General features: G+C 65.9%; 2 protein-coding genes across 5 annotated transcripts in view; one reads left to right on the forward strand and one right to left on the reverse strand.

The window, feature by feature from the left end:
• The first annotated feature begins 3,903 nt into the window (after positions 1 to 3,903).
• Positions 3,904 to 21,058, forward strand: part of ARHGAP23 (Rho GTPase activating protein 23) — a 37,378-nt gene continuing 20,223 nt past the window's right edge. Inside the window, exon 1 of one of the 4 annotated variants that reach the window (XM_075116985.1) lies at positions 3,904 to 3,999. In XM_075116985.1, coding sequence (XP_074973086.1) covers positions 3,991 to 3,999 — 9 coding nt within the window. In that variant the 5' untranslated portion in view covers positions 3,904 to 3,990. Of the gene's footprint in view, positions 4,000 to 5,743; positions 5,948 to 9,914; positions 10,208 to 18,800; positions 20,585 to 21,058 lie in introns of those variants that run through there. The other 3 variants (XM_075116983.1, XM_075116984.1, XM_075116982.1) reach the window with 3 other exon arrangements.
• On the reverse strand, positions 6,467 to 9,724 carry LOC142067668 (uncharacterized). Its single transcript, XM_075116541.1, has 2 exons — positions 9,129 to 9,724; positions 6,467 to 8,385 (listed from the first exon to the last, which is right to left on the reverse strand). Exon 2 carries the CDS (start codon positions 8,133 to 8,135, stop codon positions 6,609 to 6,611), a length of 1,527 nt encoding a protein of 508 aa, XP_074972642.1. The 5' UTR covers positions 8,136 to 8,385; positions 9,129 to 9,724; the 3' UTR covers positions 6,467 to 6,608.

Below are 21,058 nucleotides of genomic sequence, written 5' to 3' on the forward strand. Positions count from 1 at the left end.
ACCTCCTTGGGGCCAAAAGAAGGGGGGGGAAAAAAATGCATCCTTAGGTTGCTTTGGGTGGGACCTGCTGCGGGCAGGGTGGGAACCACCTGAGCTGCTCGTGTTGAGAGGGAATCGGTGGTTTTGAAAGCGCCAGGCGCGTGCTGCTTACATATCTGGCCAGTTGTTAAACCCTAAAAGTGTGTTTAATAGGGACCTGTGTTATTGTGCATGTTCCTGAAGGAGCACGTGTGTGCAGGGAGGCGTGCAGGGCTGCGCAGGCTCTGCTGCGGGTGATGGTTGGGGCTGGTCTTGTCCAGGAGCATTTTGGGGAGGAAACCGCTGGAAAGCAGGGTTTGCAAAAGGAAGGATCTTCCTGCTTCCAGGAGGAAGGGAATTGGCTGTTGTCCTTTGTTCTTTGCGGTTCGGATCTGCCCTCGGGATGAGTTTACCCTTCAGGTTGACCATCAGGTCTGAGCCTGCCCGTTGGAGGGCTCATCGGGGACCCAGGCGCCCGCCCGAGCCCCCTCGGCTTTCAGGGATGGAGGGGTTTATGGGCATGCTCTGAGCAGCCCCCGTAGTGCTCCCCTCCCCGGCCCCTCGTTCCTCATCCAGAGTCTTCCAGGTGAGATGGGGCAGGTGGGACCCCCTCCCCAAACATCCCCTGGGATGAAGGGGGTCCCAGCGGTGCTGCCCCCGCCCGTGCCTCCAGCTGAAAAGCACAACCGGTGCCCAGAAGCGCGGCGGCCTCCTGGGGCGAGCTCCCGGTGCCCCCCGGGGTCGCTCCCCACCCCAGCCAGGGCTTTACTCCCAAAATTGCTGACGGGCCGCGAGTAACACTGGATCCGGACTTGCCTTTAGAGAAGGAACGAGCAGATGCCGGCAGCTCCGAGTGCAGGACCTCGCGCCGCTCATCGCCAGGACTGTTGAACCACCCTTTGGTAGAAATGCAGCTTTGCTTAATTTTATCCCTTTTTTTTTTTTTTGGTGTGTGCTTAATTTATTAAAATAGTTGCTGTATAATTTATTTTCATAAACTATATTTAAGAGTTACTAAATGGTAAAAACAGACTTGCAGGCCAATCTTTCAGAAGAGAGAGAGAAAAAATGTTTTTGATATAAACACAACAAATGCACTTTTGGGTGCGTTTGGTTATTTTTGGGGGTGGGGTGGGGGAGCCTGGCTGTACCTGTGGGTTTGTCTGTATATATTGTATTAATAGGCATGTTTGGCCTCTCGTGTGGAGACGTTAGTAACTGCTGCAGGTCCTGTTGGGGAAGCTGGCGTGAAGTTCCTGGGTTTTTTGTTTTTTTGGCTGGATTTTTTTTGTAAGTCCTCAGTGAGGGAGAGCTGACTTCTGTGTTTGTAACTCATTTTTATTGTCATTCTGACTGATGGTTTGGGGTTTTTTGTTTGTTTTTTTTTTTTTTTCGGTTGGGGTGGGAAGGGAAGAGAAGCAGGGGTTTGAAATAAAATAATTGGAAATTTTATGTGGTGTGTGTTCTCTTGAGTCCCAAGCTGCTGCCTCCTGACCCTGGGGCTTCCAGCATCCCTGTGGGGTGAGATGGGGACCCAAGGGATGGAGGTGCCCGGGTCCAGCTCCTGCTCCCCGACTTCACCTTGTCCCCCTCCCCAGCCCCTTCCCACCTGCGGGAGCTGCGTACGGTGCCTGCGCCGAGGTGCTTTGCAAACCTCCCCGAGTTTGGCAGATCAAAGGCTGCGGAACGACAGAATGGGGCTGAGGCTGGCGGCACGTGGCCCCCCGACTGCTGTGTGCATGGGGGGGGGGGGTTGCAGCCCCGGAGGAAGGGGGCTGAATCTCCTCCTCCTCCATCACTGGGTGTGGGGCAGCAAGGGGGTGTTGGGGTGCGGCAGGACTGGGGACCCCCATTCCTCCCACCGTGGTCCTCGCCCTGGGGTGGGTGCAGGGGTTTGCCCCGCTCTCTGCCCCCCGCCCCAGCCATGGGCACGGACCCCAGGATAGGGCTCGGCTGGGGGACAAAGGCCCCATTGACGGGGCCAGACGGCCTCTCCAGGCGCGAGCCGACATCTGGGGCCTCGTGAATTTTTTTTCTCAGCTGCTCCGAGCCCGGGGGCTGGAGCTGGGCTGCCAAGGGCCCCCCTCCACCGCCTGCCTGCGGGCAGCTACGCCCCACAGGCACGATGCTCCTGGCAGGGAGGTTTTGGGGTTCACCCAGCCGCAGGCAGCGATGGCTGCGCCCTGGGTCTTGCCCTCAACAGGGAGGCTGTCCCAGGGCTTTGGGGAGCCACATGCCCAGGGCAGGGATGGGGTGCCCCCTCAGTGCCCCCCACAGTCCCATAAAGCCCCTTTGTCCGGCCGCCTCCGAGCCGCCCTGGAAAAGCCCCAACATGGCTGCGCTGCGCAGAGCTTATTTTTAACATCTCATTAGCATCAGAAAGCAGCAAATTTTCCCCGGCGAGGTTTGGAGCCCCCAGACAAAAGCTGCTTTCTTCCCTCCTGCGCTCCCTGCTCATCTCCCCCCACCCCTGCCCCCGGGTCCCCAGGGCCGGCGGGGTGCTGTGGCCCCAGTGTGTGGGTGCAGGCGAGGTGGGGGGACCTGGGGGGCTGAGCATCGCTATCTCCTGGTGCTGCCACCCCTGCACCAGGTCCCAGCCTGGCAGGGTCCCCGGCTGAAAAAAGCCCTTTGGGGTGTCTCTGTGGTGCTCCCCTAACCCTAACCCCCCTCCTCGGCCAGCCCTGCCCAAACTGTGAGGCCGGACTGACCCGGAGGTGGGGTACGGGGCATCCCGTCACCAGTGCAGCACCAGCTCAGGGCTGGGCCATGTCAAGGGGATGGGGTGGGTACTCTGACCCTCCTCATCCTCACTCGCCCCAATGTGCTGGGGCAGATGTGGGGCCATGGAAGGGAAACTGAGGCACGGTACGGGGCTACGCAGGGAGAGCCGAGGCAGAACGTGAGGCCGTGTGTGGGGAGCCGAGGCCGGGCGTGGGGCTGGGTGCTCCCAGCCGAGGCATGCAGGGTGCTGGCGGTGCCCCAGCGGGTCACCGAGCCGCGCTGGGCCTGGCACCGGAGCTGCCTCCGAGCTAATATTTACCCAGGCTGGAGGGCTTGGCTGCCACGCTGGGAAATGCCGCAGCCGGGCCAGGGGCCGCGAACCCGCCGCTCGCGGTGGGGGCAGCCAACACCGCCTGCCCGCTGCCCCGGTGCCACCCAAACCCTGGGCACGGCCACCAGCGCCGGCACCCGTGGGACCTCCGCAGCCCCCCGGCGCCTCCGGGAGAAGGGAGCTGGGTGGGCGATGGCTAGAGGGTTGGGGGAAGGAGAGAGGGAGGGTGAGTGGGTGATGAGGAGGGGGTGGGATGGAGGGGAGGGTGGGTGGATGGACGGACAGACAGGTGGATGGGTAAAGGCTAGGGGGATGGGGGAGGGAGGGAGGGGGGGACGGACGGACGGATGAGGGGGAGGACAGTTGGGGGCTGGATGGAGGGATGAAGGTTTGAGGAGGGGTGGAAGGATGGAGGGAGGGAAGGAAGGAGGATGAGGAGTGGAAGATGGAAAGATGGAGGAAGGAGGGATGGTGGAGGGATGGAGGGATGGAGGGATGGGTGGGTGGAGGAGGGAAGGATGGTTGGGGGCTGGATGGAAGGATGAAGGGGTGAGGAGGGGTGGAAGGGTGGAGGGAGGGAAGGAAGGAGGATGAGGAGTGGAAGGGGGTGTGAGGGGAAGGTGGGAGGCAGGATGCGGGGTGTGCTGGAAGAGGGGAGGGAGGGGAGGATGGAGGGGGATTGGGATGGAGGGGAGGCCGGGGGGGCCCCGGGTGGGGCCGGGCGCGGCCCCCTCCCGCCGCCGCTCACATGACGCCGCTCCCGGGATGCGCCGGGCGGCGCCGGGCGTGGGCGGCGGCGGCGAGAGGCGGCGGCGGCGGCGGCAGCGGGGCCGCACCGGGGCGCGCCGGCTCCGCCACCGGCACCGGGACCGGCCCATGGCCCGCGGCCGGCCCGCCGCGGCGGAGCCCTGAGCGGCCCCATGGAGCAGGTAGGAGCGGCCGGGACCGGGGCCGCCGCGGCGGGGACGGGACGGGTCCAGCGCCCCCGGGCACGGCGCCGGAACGGCGGACCCGAGGCTGGGGAAAGCATCCTACCGGCACCCTCGACCGCCCCACCCCGGGGACCCCGGACTCGCCTGCTATCCGTGTGCTCCCCACCTGCTGCTCGGGGACCCCCTTTTTCCCAGGTCCCCACCCATCTTCCCCAGGTCCCCCAGCTGCTGCCCTAGCATCACTCCCTCCCCCCATAACCCCCCCCAGCCCCCCCACCTCCACATCACCCACCTGCTTCCCCGCCATTGCCCGTGCCCCACCCCAGCATCACCTACCAGCTGCCCCCGGCTCACCCAGCATCACCCACCTGCTTCCACCAGGACCCCCTACCAATGCGTCCCCGCTGCCGGGACGTGCAGCCCTGGGGCTGAGCCCCTGCCCACCCTGATCCCTCGTGTCCCATCCCTGCCCCACCAACACCGGTGCTCCCACTGGCTGTGGCATGTGCGTGGGCTCCCTGCGTGGGCGCCCATGGGTGCTCGCCCAGGTACCTGCCACAGGGGTGGTTTCTGGCCCCTCACCCGATGCAGAGGGGATGGGTGGCCAGGAGAGGATGGTCCCTGCTCTGCCACAGGTTTCCGTCGCAGCCCGAGGTGTGTCTTGCCTCACTTGCTGCGAGCAGCATGATTTGGGGAAGGGGTTTCTGCTCAGGGAAGGGGCTGGAGCCACCACGGGGCATCTGCTGTGGGGTGTGGAAAAAGCTCGGCGGGGATTTGGGTGAGGCTGTGTCTGTTGGTCTTTCCTCTGTCTCCCCGTCCTGTTGTTCACCAGCCAGCACTTCCAGAAGCCATCCTGGCCGCTGTGCCCAGGCCAGGCTGTGATGTCCCTCCCCGGTGCCCACCTGGAGCTGTGGGTGCTCTCGGTCCCCCCACGCCATGGCTCTGTGTGGATGCAGCTTTCCCAGCTCAGCTCCTTGGGGTGGCGGGGTTATTCCCCCTCTGAGCATCTCCCCCCACCCCACCGCTGTGCACCCAGGCGAGGGGTCCAGCTCCTTTCCTGCCTCCTCTGCACCCCTCGGGCTTTGGCTTATGTTTTTGCTACCTGCCCCATCCTTCTGGCTCAGCCCAGGTTTGAAAGCAGGATTTAATGCCTCATGTGTGCCCCCTGGCCCCAGGGCAGGAGGGTCTGGGGCTGCACCAGGGGCCCAGAGCACAGCCACCACTTCAGGCACCACACGTCCCCAGCACGCAGCGAGGTTTCACCGCACGTTGGGGGCCGTGTGCTTGTGAAACCCCCCGCTCCCCGGCCCGGGGAAGGGCCGTGGCCGGGAGAGGCGGTGCAGGGAAACGCGCGGGTGTACGCGGAACGTGGGCGAGCACACGCCGGCGCCTTTGCCAGCCCCGCCGGACCCCCGGGAGCTCGCGCGCATCCGCCCCGCTGGGGCGGCGAAAGCCAGTGTGGGGGCTGCACGTGATGTGCTGACATCCCCATCCAGGGGCCACATCCCGGGTACGGCATCCTCCCGGGGGCCGTGAGCGCCCATTCTTCTGCACCCAAAGCCCCCCTGCCTGCCCGCTGCCGCCCGGCATGTTTCAGGGCTTGCTTTCCCGCTAGAAAAATCCCCCCTCATGCACCTCCAGCTGCAATGCAGAGGAGCTCCCGAGCAGCCCGCACGCCTTCCCCGCCACCCTGATTGGCAGCGATGCCTTTGGAGGAGCCGTGGTAATTTTAGGCCGTGAGCGGCAGCAGGTTGGCATGTGCCTGCCAGCGCCCAGGCAGGACAGGCAGGATCTGGCAGCGGGGGCAGCCCTGGCCAGACGCACTCCCGTCTCCCGCTGCCAGCTGCGATGGGCCCCGGCAGCCGGAGGTGCATGGAGCAGGGGGTCCCAGGGGTACCTCAATTCCCAGCGGGATTTCAGCCCCTCCCTGATGTGGGATAAACATGTAAGTCCACACCAACCCCCTGCACCCCCCCGCCGCGCTGCCCTGCTTTGCTCTGCCTCGCTGCTGGGTTTCCTCCCCGATTCGATCCCAGATCCCCCCAGCCTTGCTCTTGTTTATCCCCCGACAGACCCGCTGGCGAGCAGGGGAAGGAGGGGTTGGGGCCGTAACCCTTTCGTCTCTCCGCCGCTGGCTCAAAATGGCTTCGTGCCGCGGCGGCTGCCGAGAGGGGAGAGGAGCTCTTGGCTGAGAGGCATCTGCCTGGGGCCAGGAGGGTGCTGAGCGCCAGGGTGTGTCCTGGCTTTGCTGCCAGCGCCGCGGCAAGCGGGGTCTGCGTGAGACCCCACCCCAATAGGGCACCCAACGCCGGGTGTCCCTGTCCCCTGCCCCGCTGCTACGGGCAGGGCACGGTCCCCCTCCGGCCTCGGGGAAGCTGTGGTCGAGCGGTGCTGCCGCCGTGCCCTGCCACGCCGCCGCTGCCCCTCCGGCTGCACCAGCCCTGCTCCGGTGCCCTGCTTTTGCTTTCCTTAATTTTAATTCGAAGGATTAAGTTAAAACCCATCGCCCAGCCAGGATTCCCCTCTCACTCCCTTTGTCTGCGGCACGGAAGTGGCTCTGCAGGGAGCGGCAGCTCGGGTGGGCGGGGGGCTCACGGTCCCCCAGCTCAGCTTCTTCGGCTGCTGGGATTTGGGTCAGGGAGGGGTTGAGACGTGATGGATCTGCTCTGCTTAACTGGGCAGGGTGGGCAGCGAGGGGGGGTGCGGCTGCCCTGGCGGCGGGAGCCAGGATGGTGATTTTTGGGTGGATGGTTATGGAATGGGGTGTGGAGTGAGAGGCGATGGCAGCTCTGGGCTTGGGGACGCCCCACCGAGGCGGTGTGTGCCGTCCTGTCCCTGCATGTGGGGACAGAGGAGCCGGGTGTCACGGAGGGGCTGCAAACAGGGTCTCGGTGCTGGGGTGGGGCCGGGGGAGACAAAGAGGTCTGGGAGGAGGGAGGGAGCATCGGCTGGCTGGGTGCATGGTGGCATCCTGCTCCTTGAGGGGACCTCCGTGGAAAAGCTGCTCCAGGAGTGGGGCTGGGGGCTGGGGGCTCTCCTTGAGGCCCCCCCCAGACCATGCACTGAAGAATGGGGGTCACCCCTTGCTGGCGATGGCTGCTTCCCCCTGACCTCACACGAGGGTCCATCCCTGTCTCTGTGCCTCGCACAGAGGTGGGAGTCAGGGCCATGGTGGTCAGCTCTGGTCGCATCACCTCCCTGGTGAGGGTGGCACTGGGGAGGCTACGCGGGGACCCGGGAGTCCTGCGGTCCATGGCCGGGTCCTGCCAGCGATGGCTCTTCTGCGCTGGGCTCCTGGCTGGCCCACGGGGGCTGCGGGAGGGTTGCAGGCAGGACGGGACCATGCGTCCCCTCGTGGGGGGACGTGACAAGAAGGACCCCCAGGAGTGGTGCTGCCAGGCAGAGAACGGGAGTGGGTGGCTGGGGGCAGCTGGGGGACGGCTCCGCTCCTTCCCGCTGACCGGCCACCGGGAAAGGCTGGGAGTTTGTTGGGTTGGCCTTTGGTGCCAGACCCGGCTGGAGGGGACATTTCCTGGAAAGTCTCTCTGGAGGGAGGCCGTGGCGGAGCCGGCCGAGCTGGCAAGTCCTGCTGCGGCCGGGCAGGGCGAGGGCAGCCAGGCAGGCAGAGGGCAGCCGTCCAGCGCATCCCGGAGGGACCCGGAGCCGCTCCGCTCCACCGCGGGCGGGAGGTGGCCAGCGTAGGAGGGCTGGGGACAGAGGGAGCTGCCGCAGGGCCAGGGGATGCTGAGCATGGGCGGAGGGTGGCCGGAGGTGGGATGCAGGCGTCCGGCTGCGCCCTCGCGGAGAGGAAATGTCCCGTCACTTGCATCCGACTGTTTGTTCCCTCCAGCTGCTGGGACGGTTCCCGAGGCGAGGGCAGGGGACAGCAGTGATGACAGCGTTCCTGCAGGTCTCACTCGGGCATTAGCACCCGCATGTTTCCAGAGCACAGGATCCCCCATCCCACCCCCTCGTTGCTGTACCCCAGGGTGGCACACGCTGTACCCCAGGGTGCCTGTTTCAGCGTTGTGGGATGGCCGACTGTACTGTCCACCTGTGGTTGTGTCTGCGGCTGCGTGTGAAGTGTGTGGAGGGTGAGCAGCACTGCAGTAGCTGTCGGCCAGGCGGGACATGTCCGTAAGCAGGATCAGGCCCTGTGGCCTCTCTCCAGCCCTGAGTTCCCGGCGCTTCCGCGGCGGCAGCCGACAGCTGGGTCATTTATTTTTTCTGGTGGTGCTGAGGTTTCCCCGGGCACCCGGAGGAAGTCGTTGTTGACACAGACTTTCTTAATTGTGTCACGGAAAACTTGCACTCGGCGGCTGGGTCTGCGCTGCACGGCGTGGGCTGGCATCCCTGGGGCGTGCGGGGCAGCGCGGGCAAACCCTCGGTGCGGGCAGGGAAAGGGTTGCTCAGGAGGGTCTTGGCGAGCACGTGGGGGCCGGCGCAGGGGCATCGTGTGGATGTGCTGGAGCCCCTGGCACGAGCCCAGGCTGCACCATGTGTCCGGTGCTGGCCCGCCACAAGCGGGAGGTCGTGTGGCCCCGGCATCCCCCCTGCACCCCGGGGCACTCGGCAGATTTATGCCTGCAAGCGGCCAGCCCCCACCGCTCACCCCGTTGCCCCACGCACGGAGCCCTGTCCCCACTGGGGAGCGGGGTGAGGATGGTGACACCCACCAGCAGCGGAGGAGCCATCTCGGAGTGCTGCGAGACTGAGAGACTGTCCCACTGTGTCTTGGCCTGAACCCCCTTGGGTTCAGCCCCCGCTGTGTTCGGCCCTGTTGGACCCTGGCCAAACCCCGGCTCCAGCCCCAGCACTGCCGTGGCTGTCCGTCCTCCCCACCCTGCGTACGTGCGTCCCCGCGGGCCTTGGTCGTCATTCCTGCCCGGTTTCAAGTGCCTCCTCCCGCTTTCCCATCACATGCGGCTCCATTTCCCCTCCGGCGGTGCCCCCCAGCACCCCCGGGCCAGCGCTGAGTCCCGGCCATGCCCGCCCCATGCTGCGTGCCTCGGCCGAGCCCGCGGTGACTCAGGGCTCGTGCCGCAGCGTCGCGGCCGCCTGCCGCCACCGAAGTGCCTTTGAGGTGCTGTTTGCACCCCGAGACTCAGGTGTGGGAGTTAATTTACTTGGTGGCTGCTTAATGACGGCTTCGGGATGCTCTTCTGCAGTCTAAGCGGTCTGAGCTGGGCCAGGCCCTGTCCGGTTGTCCCCGTCCCTCTGTCCACCAGGCCAGGCTCCGTCCGTCTGTCCTGCTGTTTCCCGTCTTCACCGTTTCCTTTCCCTGTGGATCTGTGTCAGCCTTTGTCCCTCTGTCAGCCCCAACCCGCGTGTTTCCGTCCCCGTGTCTGCCTGTGCCAGTCCCCGTCACTCCTGTCCCCCGTCCTGGTGTTTCCTGTCTGTGTGTCCTTCTGCACTCCCCCTCCCACATCGCCTGGCCTCGGCCTCGCCCTGCTGGTCCCTGTCCGGCTGTCCTTGTCTCCCTGTCCTGCCGTCCATCTGCCTGCTCCCTCTGTGCCCATCCTCATTGGTTCTGCTTCCGATCCATGTCCCTCTGTCCTGGCTTATCCTGTTCTGGGTGTCCCCTCCCTGTCCCGGTCCCTGATGTCCCTTGCCTGGTCCTGGTCCCTGGGTGTCCCATCCCTGTCCCTGGGTGTCCCTTGCCTGTTCCTGGTCGTCCCCGACCCACCCCTGGGTATCCCATCCCCGTCCCTGTCCCAGTCCCTGGGTGTCCCATCCCGGTCCCCGGGTGCCCCCGGCCGGGCCCGCTCTGCTCCCCGTCCCGGTGCTCCATCAGCGCCAGCTCCGGGCCGGCGCTGCCGGTGCCGGTGCCGCCCCGCTCCGGTGGCCGCCGTCCCTGCCGCCGGGGCGGGCCGAGCCGTGCCGCGCCCCGCCCGCTCCCGCCCGCCGCCGCGGCCGCCCGGAGGAGGCGGAGCCGCAACCGGGGCCGGGGCCGGGGCCGGCCCAGCCCGAACCGAGCCGTGCCGAGCCCAGCCCAGCCGGACCGAATCGTGCGGGACCGGCCGGGGCCGGACCGTGCCTTCCTGAGCTGAGCCGCGCTGATCCGACCTAAGCCGAGCTGAGTTGAGCCGTGCCGAGCTGAGCCCAGCCTTGCTAAGCCGGGCCGGACCGAGCCGAGCCCGGCCTCCGCGTCCCGATGAATGGGATCGCCTTCTGCCTGGTCGGGATCCCGCCAGCCGCCCCCGCGGTGAGCGGCGCTGGGTGGACTGGGGAGGCTGTGGGAGCTGGGACTGGGAGAACTGGGAGATACTGGGAGCGCGGGGAGCAGGGACTGGGGGCGCTGACGGTGCGGGGCTGTGCATGGCGCTGGGGTCTTGCAGCAGGGCTGGGTGCTGGGCGATGCCCGGGCTCCTTGGCACCCATGGGCACCCCGGGGACCGGGACTGGGCCAGAGCCGGCGCCGCGGTGTCGGGGGCAGCAGGGCCGGAGGGGACTGGCCACCCACGCAGCCACGGGCAATGCTGGCAGCGCTGGCTGGTCCCCAGCGCCCAGCCGGGGTGGCGTCGTGGCAGGGCGGTGGGGCTGAGGTGCCTGGCTCCATCTGTGGAGCTGGAGGCGAGACCCTGGGGCTGGGCTTCCCCTTCTCCGGGACAAGACCTGCGAATGCCCACGCATTTCCTCTGAAACTCCCGGCTGGGCTGTCTCCTTGTGGGTCTGGCTGCTCCATCCCTGCCAGCTCCCGGCACTGGGCAGGCAGCAAACTCCCCCGCCTCAACATGCCCATAGCCCCCTGAGGTCGTGTCCTACCCCTGTGTCTGGCTCCCCCAGCTCCAAGCAGCCCCCCGGCCTCAAGGCAGCGCGGGTGTTTGCAGCACCACTGACCCATGCTGTGGATGCTCCCCCCATGGCGTGACCACCGGCATCGCCCGGTGGTGCCGGACCGGAGGGCGCTGGGGCGATTCCCTTCTACCCTGGGAGCAGCGTGGTGCCAAGGAAGGCCAGCCCGGCCGCTAACTAAAGCCCTGTTTCCTGCCCGTTTTGTGCCAAATCCCATTGGGTGGGGATGGGGATGGTGCTGGGGGACCTGGGTCCGGAGGCGGGGGGCACGCCGGAGTAGTGCCCAGGCGCGGGTGTGCGGGCAGCGGTGGCCGACTGGCACAACGCCTGCTAATTTAAGCAGAGGTTGCACGTCCTCGCCCCAGAGCTGAATTTGGCCTCTGTTCCTCAGTTCCTGGTTATTTGAACTCAGCTTTCCTGGCCCGGCGATGGGGCTAATAACCAGCCTCAAAGGATTAATTGGGGTGTGCGAAATGGTTCAGATATGAGGAGTGATGCTCATTGCAGCGGCTGAGCATTAATCATGGTTTCTCTTCAGATTCCTCCCTGCTTACTCCGTACCGCTGAGCGCTGGCGTTCGGGTTTTCAGGGGGGGTTCAAGTCTTGAAATCTGCTCTTCTGCTGCATTTTGGAATGAAAGGTGCCCTCCTGGGGGGCAGCACCTGGAGCGTGGGGGCTTTGCTGGGTGCCCTCCTCTGCCCCCCACTCGCTGGGTGACTTGGGGCACTGGGTGACTTGGGGGGGGTGTTTGTTATTTAACTGCCGCTGCCTCCCCCTGCGCATCCGGGCAGGGCAGTGGTGAGGAAGGCGCTTTGCAATCCTCCGGCGAGGATTTTGTGCTGCGTTAGCAGAAATCCTGTCCGACGGCCGCCCTCGGGGCTGCGTGGCAGGGGCTGTGCCCCACCATCCCCAAGCCTTGGGCCGGCGGCTGCTGCCCTCGTCCCTGCGTGGCTGCTGCCTCTGTCCCTATTTACTGGCTCTGCTCGGCAAATTGAGTTTCTTAATGCCTTTTTTTTTTTTTTTTTCCCTTTCTTTCTTTCTGAACCCTGAACTTGAAAGACAGGAAAAGCCTGTGCTCGGGGCTGCTGCTGCAATCCTGCCTTGCAAGCGCAAAACCTGGCACCGGCGCCAGGTTGGGGCACGCGGTGTGATGCCGTGCCGGGGGTCTGGCTGGCCTCACCCGGGGGTTTTTGGAGCCACGGGTCCCCGGCCACGCAGAGCATTCTGACCTCGTCACCGCTGTGGTTTTAACCTTGACGTGTATCACACGCTGTGCCCGGCTGGGAGCTCTGGCACCCGTCTCTCGCGCCGTGGGGCGACTGCTGGGTGATGTGTAGTGTCCTGAGCCCCCCGGGGGCTGGCAGCGCTGCCTGGGTGCCGTCACTGGCAGCATCAAATGCCAAGGAACCACTGCCGAGCGTTATTTAGGGCTCAGGGACTGCGGTCTTCAGGGTTTTCGCATTGCAAATGTGGCAGGGGAGGCACGGTGACAGCTCTGGGTTCAGGGTCAGAGTGTTGGGGGCTGGATGGCGTGCCCCTCGTGGGGTGTGGGTGCTGCCGGGGTGCAGGTGGGTGCTGCATGGCCAACTCCTGGGAGTGCTGGGAGCCGGTGGCTGGGGCCTCTCCCCGGTTTGTGCAGAGCCACTCGCTGGGAGAAAACACAGGGGGATGGGGGGGGTTTTGCTGGGAAGTCACCAAGCCTCAGGGATGGTCTTTTATTCTCATTAAAGGGGGGAAAAAAAAAAAAAAGATTAGGTTTCACGTTGGGGCCGACCCATTAATAAACCAAGTTTGTCTTCGACATGCAGCAAGACCTGATTTAAAAAGGAATGGAGATAGATGACCTATTTTAAGCTCTCAAGTTGGAAAATATCGACCTGGCTGCCTCTAGGCCGCGAGCGGCGGGGCCGGCTGCGCGAGCTGTGCCGTGCCATGCCGCGCCGCCCGCTCCCAAAACCCGTCTGACTTTCCAGGAGCCGGCCCAGCTTGGGATGCTCCAGGTTGCAAACCACGGTGGCTGCTTTAAACCCGCCGCCGACCTCCTGGCCACGTCCCAAACGTCTCCGGTGCTGGCTCAGAGCACCCGAAGCGTCTGGCTCCTTTTCCGCGGCTGCTTATCCCCAGAATTTCATTAAGTCTTCCCTAATTGCCTTCTCGGGCCGCGCCACAGCGAGCACACCTCTGCCGACGCAGCTGCGTGTCGCAAGACCCGCGGCGTTGCGGTCCGGCGGGTCGGTGCCGCCGCCTCGGTGGCAATCGGCCGCCTGCCCGGTGGGTTTCGCCTTTGCTGTGCGAAGCCCTGTGGGGTCTCCAGTCCCTGGAGCAAGGTGACTTCCCGGGGTGGGTGTGATGAGGGGTCAGTCCCACTCCTCAGCCGTGCTGGAGGGGTGGCTCAGCGGCTGAGCCTGGGAAAATGGGAGCTGGGAGCTGGAGGGCAAAGCTGGAGCTGGGCTCTTCCCAGGGAAAGGGGGTAGAAGACCCCGTTGAGGGTCATCACAAAGTGGCCGAAATGAAATGCCAGTGACTGTGGGGGCTGATCCTGCTCTTTCCCTGTGATCCAGTGGGGTCCCCTGGCCTGCATCTGCAAGCGCTTTTCTTGCTTGAGACCCCGCTGCAGCAGGAGGGAGCTGGGGCTGCGGTGAGCCGTGCCCGGCCCGGGGCAGGGAGTAGGTTCCTGCCATAATGCCTTAGCCCAGCTGCTGGTACAGCCCTGGGGGGCCGGGTCCCCCCACGATGGGCAGCCAGGCAGGTCCTGGCGCTCTGAGGCTCCCCCCTGCCTTGCCACCCATGGGGTAGGACCGGCTCTGCCTTAGTCGGTGGCGTCCCCAGGGCAGCACCTGCAGACCTGCCACCGCGTGCCCCAGGGTGCCGGCGTGGGGGTGCCTGCAACAGCCGTGCCCCCCAACCCCCCACCAGCCACCCCGACGGCAACAGTGGGTCCCTTGATAGGGCCGAGCGCGTGGGGCAGCCCCGGGGCGGGTGGGACGGAGCCCGGTGGCTCCTGGGGACAATCGTGCTATTGTGGTACATAGTGGGCTCTTTTTCTGCTGTGTGAGGTGGGGGGCCGGGCTGCGGTGCCAGCGCTTTCGGGGTGAAGCGTGGTCCCCGCCGGGGCTGGCGGTGACTGGTGTGGTGCCAGCGGTGGGACACTGATGTCCCTGGGTGTGTGTGGGGGGGGTAGGTGGGCTGGCCCTTTTGCTTCTGGATGCGTGTGGGTTGTGGAAAAATGTTGGAAAGAGTCATCGGGTGTTGGTGCTGGGGCTGCAGCGGGGCGGGAGGTGCTGTGGGAGCACAGCTGTCCCCAAATCCATGTCCCCAAAGCTGCCTCCTGCCCTCGCTGCGGCCGGAGGGAGGCTCAGGACCCTGCTTGGCCTTTTATTTTTTACCATCCAGCGTGGGATGCAGGATTTTGCACTTCTGTGCATACCCCCATCCGAGCATCGCCCACCCCTGCGCTCCCTCCCAGCTCTCAGGCTGGCCCTTGTCCACAGGCAGCACCCCACGGAGGTGCGAGGGGGTCCCCCACATGTGCAAGAGGTGCATGGCCACAGCCCCCACCCCGGGCCCCCGGCCTTGAGCAAGGCAGGGGCTGGAAGGAGCAGGCAGCCTTCCCCTGACCTCCCCGGGTAGGATTTTCCGCCACAGAGAAGCGGGAGCAGAGCGCAAGGTGCCTCTCGGAGCCGCCGGAGGAAATGGCTCATTGTTAGCCCTGCTGAAAAAAAAAGAGACCCAAAAAATTGCAATAATGAGGCCAGCTTCTATTTGAGGGTTTCCATGGGAAAAACAGGAAACGGAATCCTGTTACTTTTCTAGGGCTTGTTGCCGATAACACCGTTTTTAGGACAGGGCAGAGAATGAAGAGGAGGAGCTGGGGATGAAGGCAGCCCCGGCAGCGAGCCCTTGTTCCCCCTCCTTGGAGGCTTGGTCTTGGTTCCTTGTGGGCTGGGGGATAAAACTCGTCGGTGTCGCTCTGGGTTGGTGTTTCCCAGTGTCTCCGGTGAGCCGGCGCGGGGGCCGTAAGGTGCATCCCCGCTGAGCTTGGACCTGATGCGGCTCTGGTGCGTGTCCCCAGTCCTTGTCCCCTCCTCGGAGCCACCTTCCCCGCTGGCACCGTGTGTTAAGGACGAGCGTGTGGGCTGGGGACGCGGGATGGAGGGCACGGAGAGGGCTGGTGCGGGGGATGCCCTGCGGGAAGAGGCCTCGGGGCTTCGCCACAGGACGGTGGCACTGTCAGCGCCATAGGGAGCCGCTGGGTTAACAAGGGATGCAGCATCCCCAAACCCACCTCCGGCTGTCCCGGCTGGCAGAGCTGCCCTGGGATGCGGCCCTGGCAAGCCATGAGCATCCCTCAGCCCTGAAGGTCTGTCCCCTGCGGGTGCCTCCGCTCCGTGGCTGGAGATGCTTCGGTGGGCTCTCGCCGGTGCTGGGTGTTCGGGTGGGCCGGGCTCGAGCCGCGTCCTGCCCTGGCGTCGTGACACGGGGCGGCGAGCGGAGGCGGCACATGAGCCGGCAGCGTGGGCAGGCTCCGTGTGTACGTGCTCGCATCGACGTGGCGGTATCAGCCCGCACCGTGGCTACTGGTACAGCTGTGAACGGGGATGATCCTGCCCCAGGAGCTCGACCAGGGATGGTCCCAGTGGTGGGGACCAGCATAGGCAGAGCCACGTGGCCCGAGGGCTGCGGTGGGCACCAGGGCTGGCAGCCTGGCGAGGAGAGGTCAGGAAAGGGGATGAGGTTCTCTGGCTGCATTCCCAAATTTCTCTCGGTGTGGCACGAGGGACACCCAGCCAGGCAAGCCGGAACAAGGCATGGCAGGAACGAGAGCCCCACAGAGCTGGGACTGGTGTCTCCAGCAAAAAGGCTGCCAGGAGGGAGCTCAGTTTGGTCACGATGCAGCCAGAAGGGACGGAGCCAAGCAGGGACGTGGCGCGGGCTGACAACGGGGCTGTGAAGGAGACGGTGTCAAGATAAAAGTTTGCGTTGGGAAGGAACAAGGCGATTTCCTTCCCCACGTTAACACCCAAACCGGAGCGGGAGGAATGTCAGAGAGCCAGCTTGCGGTTCCTCCGGCCTCCTCTCCACTCCGCTTCTCTTTGGCACATGGCTCGGTGTCACCTTGGCAGCGTCACCCCCCTCCCAGCTGCTTCGGGTGATGGGGATATGGGTGGGGGTCCCCAGCCGGGCAGGTGGCTCCAATGTGGGGTGGGATTTGGCAGCAGGTCAAGCCGTGGCCTCGTCAGCGCCCATCCAGCCGCTTGGTGCTGCCAACCCAGCGTCTCCCCTGGGACCCCTGTCCCGTCCGTCCCCGGGGCTGGCTGTGAGGACAGGGAGCCCCGTTCCTGCGCTCGAGCTGTGGGTCCCGACAGCCGCCTGCAGTTCCCCCGTGAGGTCTGCGGGGTTTGCCCGGGTGCTGTGAGCGGCTCAGTGGGTGCTGCCGACAGCTGGGAGGTTGGGAGGCCAGTGGGAAAAGAGGAGACTGTTGGGCATCTTATGGATGCTCCGAGCAAACCCTGCTGACATCCCCCGTCCTGGCAGCCGAAAGCCATCTCCAGGATTCCCGCCCTGCCTATGGATGGTGCAGCCATCCCAATAAGTCCCTGCGCAGGCTGGCACGTGGCACGGGGGCTGCTGGCAGCCCAGGGGGTTACTGGGAGGCACACGGGGGTTTCTTTCCAGCACTGAGGTGTTGCTGCCTCCTGTTCTCAGTGCTGCTGCTCCCGCGTGGGAAGTGCATCCACTCCCCAGCGGCTCCCAGCCCACATCCCTCCCGCTCCTTGGGGGATGCAGCTGTGCCATGCCAGAGCAGGGGCACCCCGGGGGATGAGTGCAAGCAAGCACGCCCCCAAATCCCCGCTGAGCTGCAAAGCTCCTCAGCCCTGGTTTGGGTTAAAGAGAATTAAAATGCTTTCTCCTGTGGGGTGGTAATCCCGGAGGCTGGGGCACGGCCAGGTGGGCTGCCCGGCTGCTCCTGGTGTGGTCACCTGGGTTCCGTTCCCTTTTGTGCTGCCACTGTGTCCCCTAGGCCAGGTCGTGCTGCTGGAGCATCCCCGCTTTGCCCAGGGCGCGTGGGTGGGTGCAGGCAGCCTCTACCCACAGGGAAGTGTCAGCCTCGGCTCCCTTTGGGGGTGCTGCCTCCCCAAATGCTGCCTGAGCTGGCCCAGACTGAGGGTGCGGGTGGGACCCCCGTTCCCCCTTCCCCGCCAGGACCCGCCGCAGGTGGGAGCAGGCAGCGGCTTTGCCATATAAGGTCTGGAAATCGGTTATTGTCTCAACATGGCTTTCTCCTCCCTGAAAATCCTATTAAAACCTCATTTTTCTGACCCTAATCTCAGCTCGCCGTTCGGGAGGGATTAGTGTTTGCCCCCCCAGCCTTGCGTGCCGCCGGCTCCCTGCCAGAGAAACCTCCTTCCCGCGCGGAAAGTGGTGCCGGAGGAGGGAGGTTGGGGCCGAGCCCAGCACGCCGTGGTGGCGGCAGAACCAGCAGCTGCCTGTCCCTCTGTCCTCTGTTCCTGCCTGAAGTGTGACGTTATCCTCGCTGCATGCCAGGGGTTGCGATGGCCCCGCTGGCAGCGACCCACGGCTGCAGCTGGCGGGGCTAGGACATGGTGGGGGGGTGTCACCCCCAGCTGGGACCAGTGGGTCCATCCTGGGGGTGTCACCAGGGTCTGAGCAGGGTGGGAGAGCTCCAGGAGCAGCAGCCGCAGGGGGGGGTGGCATCAGTGCAAACCCCTCCCCGGTAGAGGCAGGCAAAGCAAAGTCAGTGCCTTTGCGTGGCTCCTCTGTGCCTCAGTTTCCCAGCAGCTTTGGCTGAGGGTGCGGGCAGGGAGGCGATGCCGGCAGAGGGCCCTGCAGCCCGCCGGCAGCGTGGGCGCGTGCATGCGTGGGCGCGCATCCCCGTGCCCGTGCGCCTGCCTCGGCATGCCGGCAGCGGCGGCGGTGCATGCCGGGAGCGCGCTGCCTTCCCCCTTGCTCCTGTTTGGCTGCGTATTTAGGACACTCCTGTGCAAAACACAAGTATTTTGGAAGGCGTCCAGGCGCTCTTGCATTCCTCGGGGTGGAATCTGCCCCCACGAACGCTGCCTGACCTTTCCCGCTTTGGGATGCGGGAACAATCCTGGGGGCCGTCCTCTGCTCGACACTGCCCAGGGGCCAAGGACCCCTTCTCCAGCCGGCCCCCCTCACCCCCAGGCTGCCGGGGCAGCTCCTGCCTGCTTGCTCAGCGCTGCCAGGAAAGGCGTGAGTGGAGATAGCAGGATCAGACGCACCGTCCCCAGGCCAGCCTGCGCTGCTCCAGCTGCCCCGGGACCCCCGGCCGGAGCCAGCCCGCTGTGGCAGGCTGTTCTTCCCCCCTCCCCCTTTTCAGCTGGAAAGCGAAGCTCCCTGGCACCGCTCGCACCGACAGCTGTCAGCCCCATCTCGCTGCCCTGGCAGGGTAGCTCTGCCTGCTGGGACACGCCGGCAGCTCTGCAGGCTCCTTGTCCCCGGGGCGGAGGCGTGGGGCAGCCCCCGGGGCGGCTCCCATGGGAGACCCCTGGCACACGCACCAGGTGACGTCAGGTGGCCCAGGGGGTGGCCAGGGGACAAAGGCCAAATGGCAGGGATTTGGCTCCCATGTTTCCCCGTCCCAATTTCTCCCTTAGCTGCCAGTGGGGAGGTACTGGGATGGTGTCATGGGGTGCGCTGGGGGTGCGCAGCCAGGCCCCTGGGGACATGGGTGCCACCGAGCCAGTCGAGCCAGCCCTCGGGCAGGGCTCAGGGCAGGCACTGGGGCTGTTTTGGGGCAGAGCTATGGCACCTTGGCCAGGGTAGACAGTGGGGACGTGCAGAACGTGCAGGGGGTCCATGTGGCATCGCACCCCGGGGACTGTTCCCTCGTTGGCGTCTAGTGCCAGCCTGGCCAGTGGCTGCAGGAGACTGGTGCATGGCATCAGACTGGCAGGCTGGTCCTGCTGGTGGGGTGGAGGGGGGCAAAGGAGGGGAGGGGGCTGTGGTGAGCAGGAGCAGGCTGGCTGGCCGCGAGGCTGCGGGCTGCAATCCCAGCAATGCCCGGCATTTCCCCGGCGCGGCCGCACGTGCCTCTCCTCGGCCTCCAGCACGGCAGGAATGCGGCGCGGGACCCCCTCGTGCGGGGACGGGGACAGGCAGCGTGGGGGTAGCAGGGCAGGGGGACGCTGCCCACCCACAGCCCCTGCTTGGGTTGGGTGTCCGCAGGCACCGGGCTCACCAAGGTGCTGCTGTTTTCCTTATCCTTTTGGCCGCTGCCATGGAGAGTGTCTCGGGGGGCATGAAGGGGGTGCGGGGAAGGGTGATTTGTCCCCCTGGAGCAGCGGGAGCCCCCAAGCACAGGTGACAAGGGCAGTTTGCCATCCCTGCCTGCAGGCGCAACACTGGGGAGCCAGGATTGAACCGTGGGGGCTGGTTGCTCAGTGCCTGGGGGACAGCAAGGACCTGCCATGCCTGCAGCGCTGGGTATCCCCAAAAATGGGAGATGGGGAACTCTTGGTTTGGCTGCTGGTGGGAAGTGTCCTTGGAGCCACCATCCTTTGCCACAGGCACTGAGCAGGGGGGATGGATGGCTGTGTCGGTCCTTGGGGTGCTGTGTCGGTCCCCGGGGTGCTCTGTTGGTCCCTGGGGTGCTTCACCAGCAGAGCGGGGCTGGATACGTGTCTCTGCTGTGTGGACTCTGCTGGGTGCTGGGGACAGACAGGGGACCAGGGGTGTCTCGGAGCTCCCCCCTTGCAGAGCCTGGTGGTGGCTCGTCTCCTGACGGAGCAGGGGGACGCTCGCCACACCCGCAGGCTGTCCCCCTCCCTGTCCCCAGCATCGCCCGCTGCCCTGTGGAGAGCAAGCGGAGGAAGGAAGGAAGGGGCCGGGAGGAGGGAGAGGAGGAAGTGGGGAGGGTGGGATGCTGCCCGGGGTGATGGAGGAAGAAGGGGGTGGATTAAAAAAAAAAACAAAACAGAAGAAAGAAAGAAAAAAGGGAAAGTCCGGGCAAAGTGATACCGCAGGCGGGGTGGGGGTGGGGGGCGGTGGGCTGGGCATGGTGATCCCTGCCAGCAGCTGGAGCCCCAGCCCGCCAGCCCAGCCAGGGCATGTGGCCGCCCTCCCTCTGTCCATCCCGCCCCCCCGTCCATCCCTCCATCCCTCCATCCCTCCATCCATCCCACCCTTGCACAGCGCGGGTGGCTGGGTGGGGGCCGGCTGCTGCCAGTTGCGCTGGGGCTGCGTCGCTCGCAGCGGGGCGTGAGCAAGCGTGCGAGTGTGTGTGTGCAGCATCGCCGCGCTGGGAGCACCGCACGTCGCCCGAGCCATGCGAGACGGCACAGCCGGCCCTGCGCTGCCCCTGGCAGCCGGCCCCCGCCGCCGTGCTCCCCAACTCGGGGGCTGAAGCCAGCGAAGGAGGTGGGGAGCCCATGGCTGTGCCAGCCGCCGGCTGAGACACCACGCTGCTGCGCCTCGCCCGCCGAAGCCAGGCCCGGACTGCGGCTGCATGGTGGAGGAGAGCACGGGTGGAGGGGAGTGGGGGTCCCGGCGGGTGCTGGGGCCCCCCCCCCGCGCCCCGCCAGCCCCCAGCCCGGTGGCGGTGGTGAGGAAGGGGCTGTGGAGCGTGGAGCGAGCCGGCAAGGGCTGGCGCTTCGAGCGCGCTGTTGGGGTGGACTGCAGCTCGCCCGAGCCCCGTTGCATCTGGCTGAGCAGCCTGCGCCGGCACACCGCCGCCCCGGAGCACCGCTGGCCCCCGGCCCCCCGGCCCGGCCGTGTGTCCCCCCGTGCCGACAAGTGCCGTCGGGTGAGAACCGTGTGTTGGAGATGCTGGGTGTCGTGCCTCTTTTTGGTGGAGGGGGTGTGCTTTGCAGGGGAGGGCAAGGGATGGGGGGCTCCCCCAGTGCAGGGGGGCTGGTGGGGCTGGGTGGGGTGTGGCGTGGGGCAGCACTGGGGCTGTCACAGCTCCCGGGCAGTGCTGCTGTCCCCTTCGTCCCCTCCTGTGCTGGAAGAAGGGCTGGGGTCGGGGGTCCGGATGCCTGCCGTGCCGGTGCTGTGCCGGTGGCTGTGCCCAGGTGTTTTGCTCCTGCTGCTCTGCTCACCATGTCCGGGAGGGGGCACAGATCCTTCCCCCCCCCCCGCCCAGGAGGGCTCTGCAGCATGCAGGGAAAACACTCCTTTGTTCTGCAGGAGTGTGACACCAGTGGGAGCTACCTGTCCCATTGTGTCCCCATGGGGGAGCGCGGTGGCACAGGTGACACCTGTGCTGGGGGGCAATGGA

The sequence above is a fragment of the Phalacrocorax aristotelis genome, chromosome 23, assembly GCF_949628215.1.
Source record: "Phalacrocorax aristotelis chromosome 23, bGulAri2.1, whole genome shotgun sequence".
In the NCBI taxonomy this organism is placed as follows: domain Eukaryota; kingdom Metazoa; phylum Chordata; class Aves; order Suliformes; family Phalacrocoracidae; genus Phalacrocorax; species Phalacrocorax aristotelis.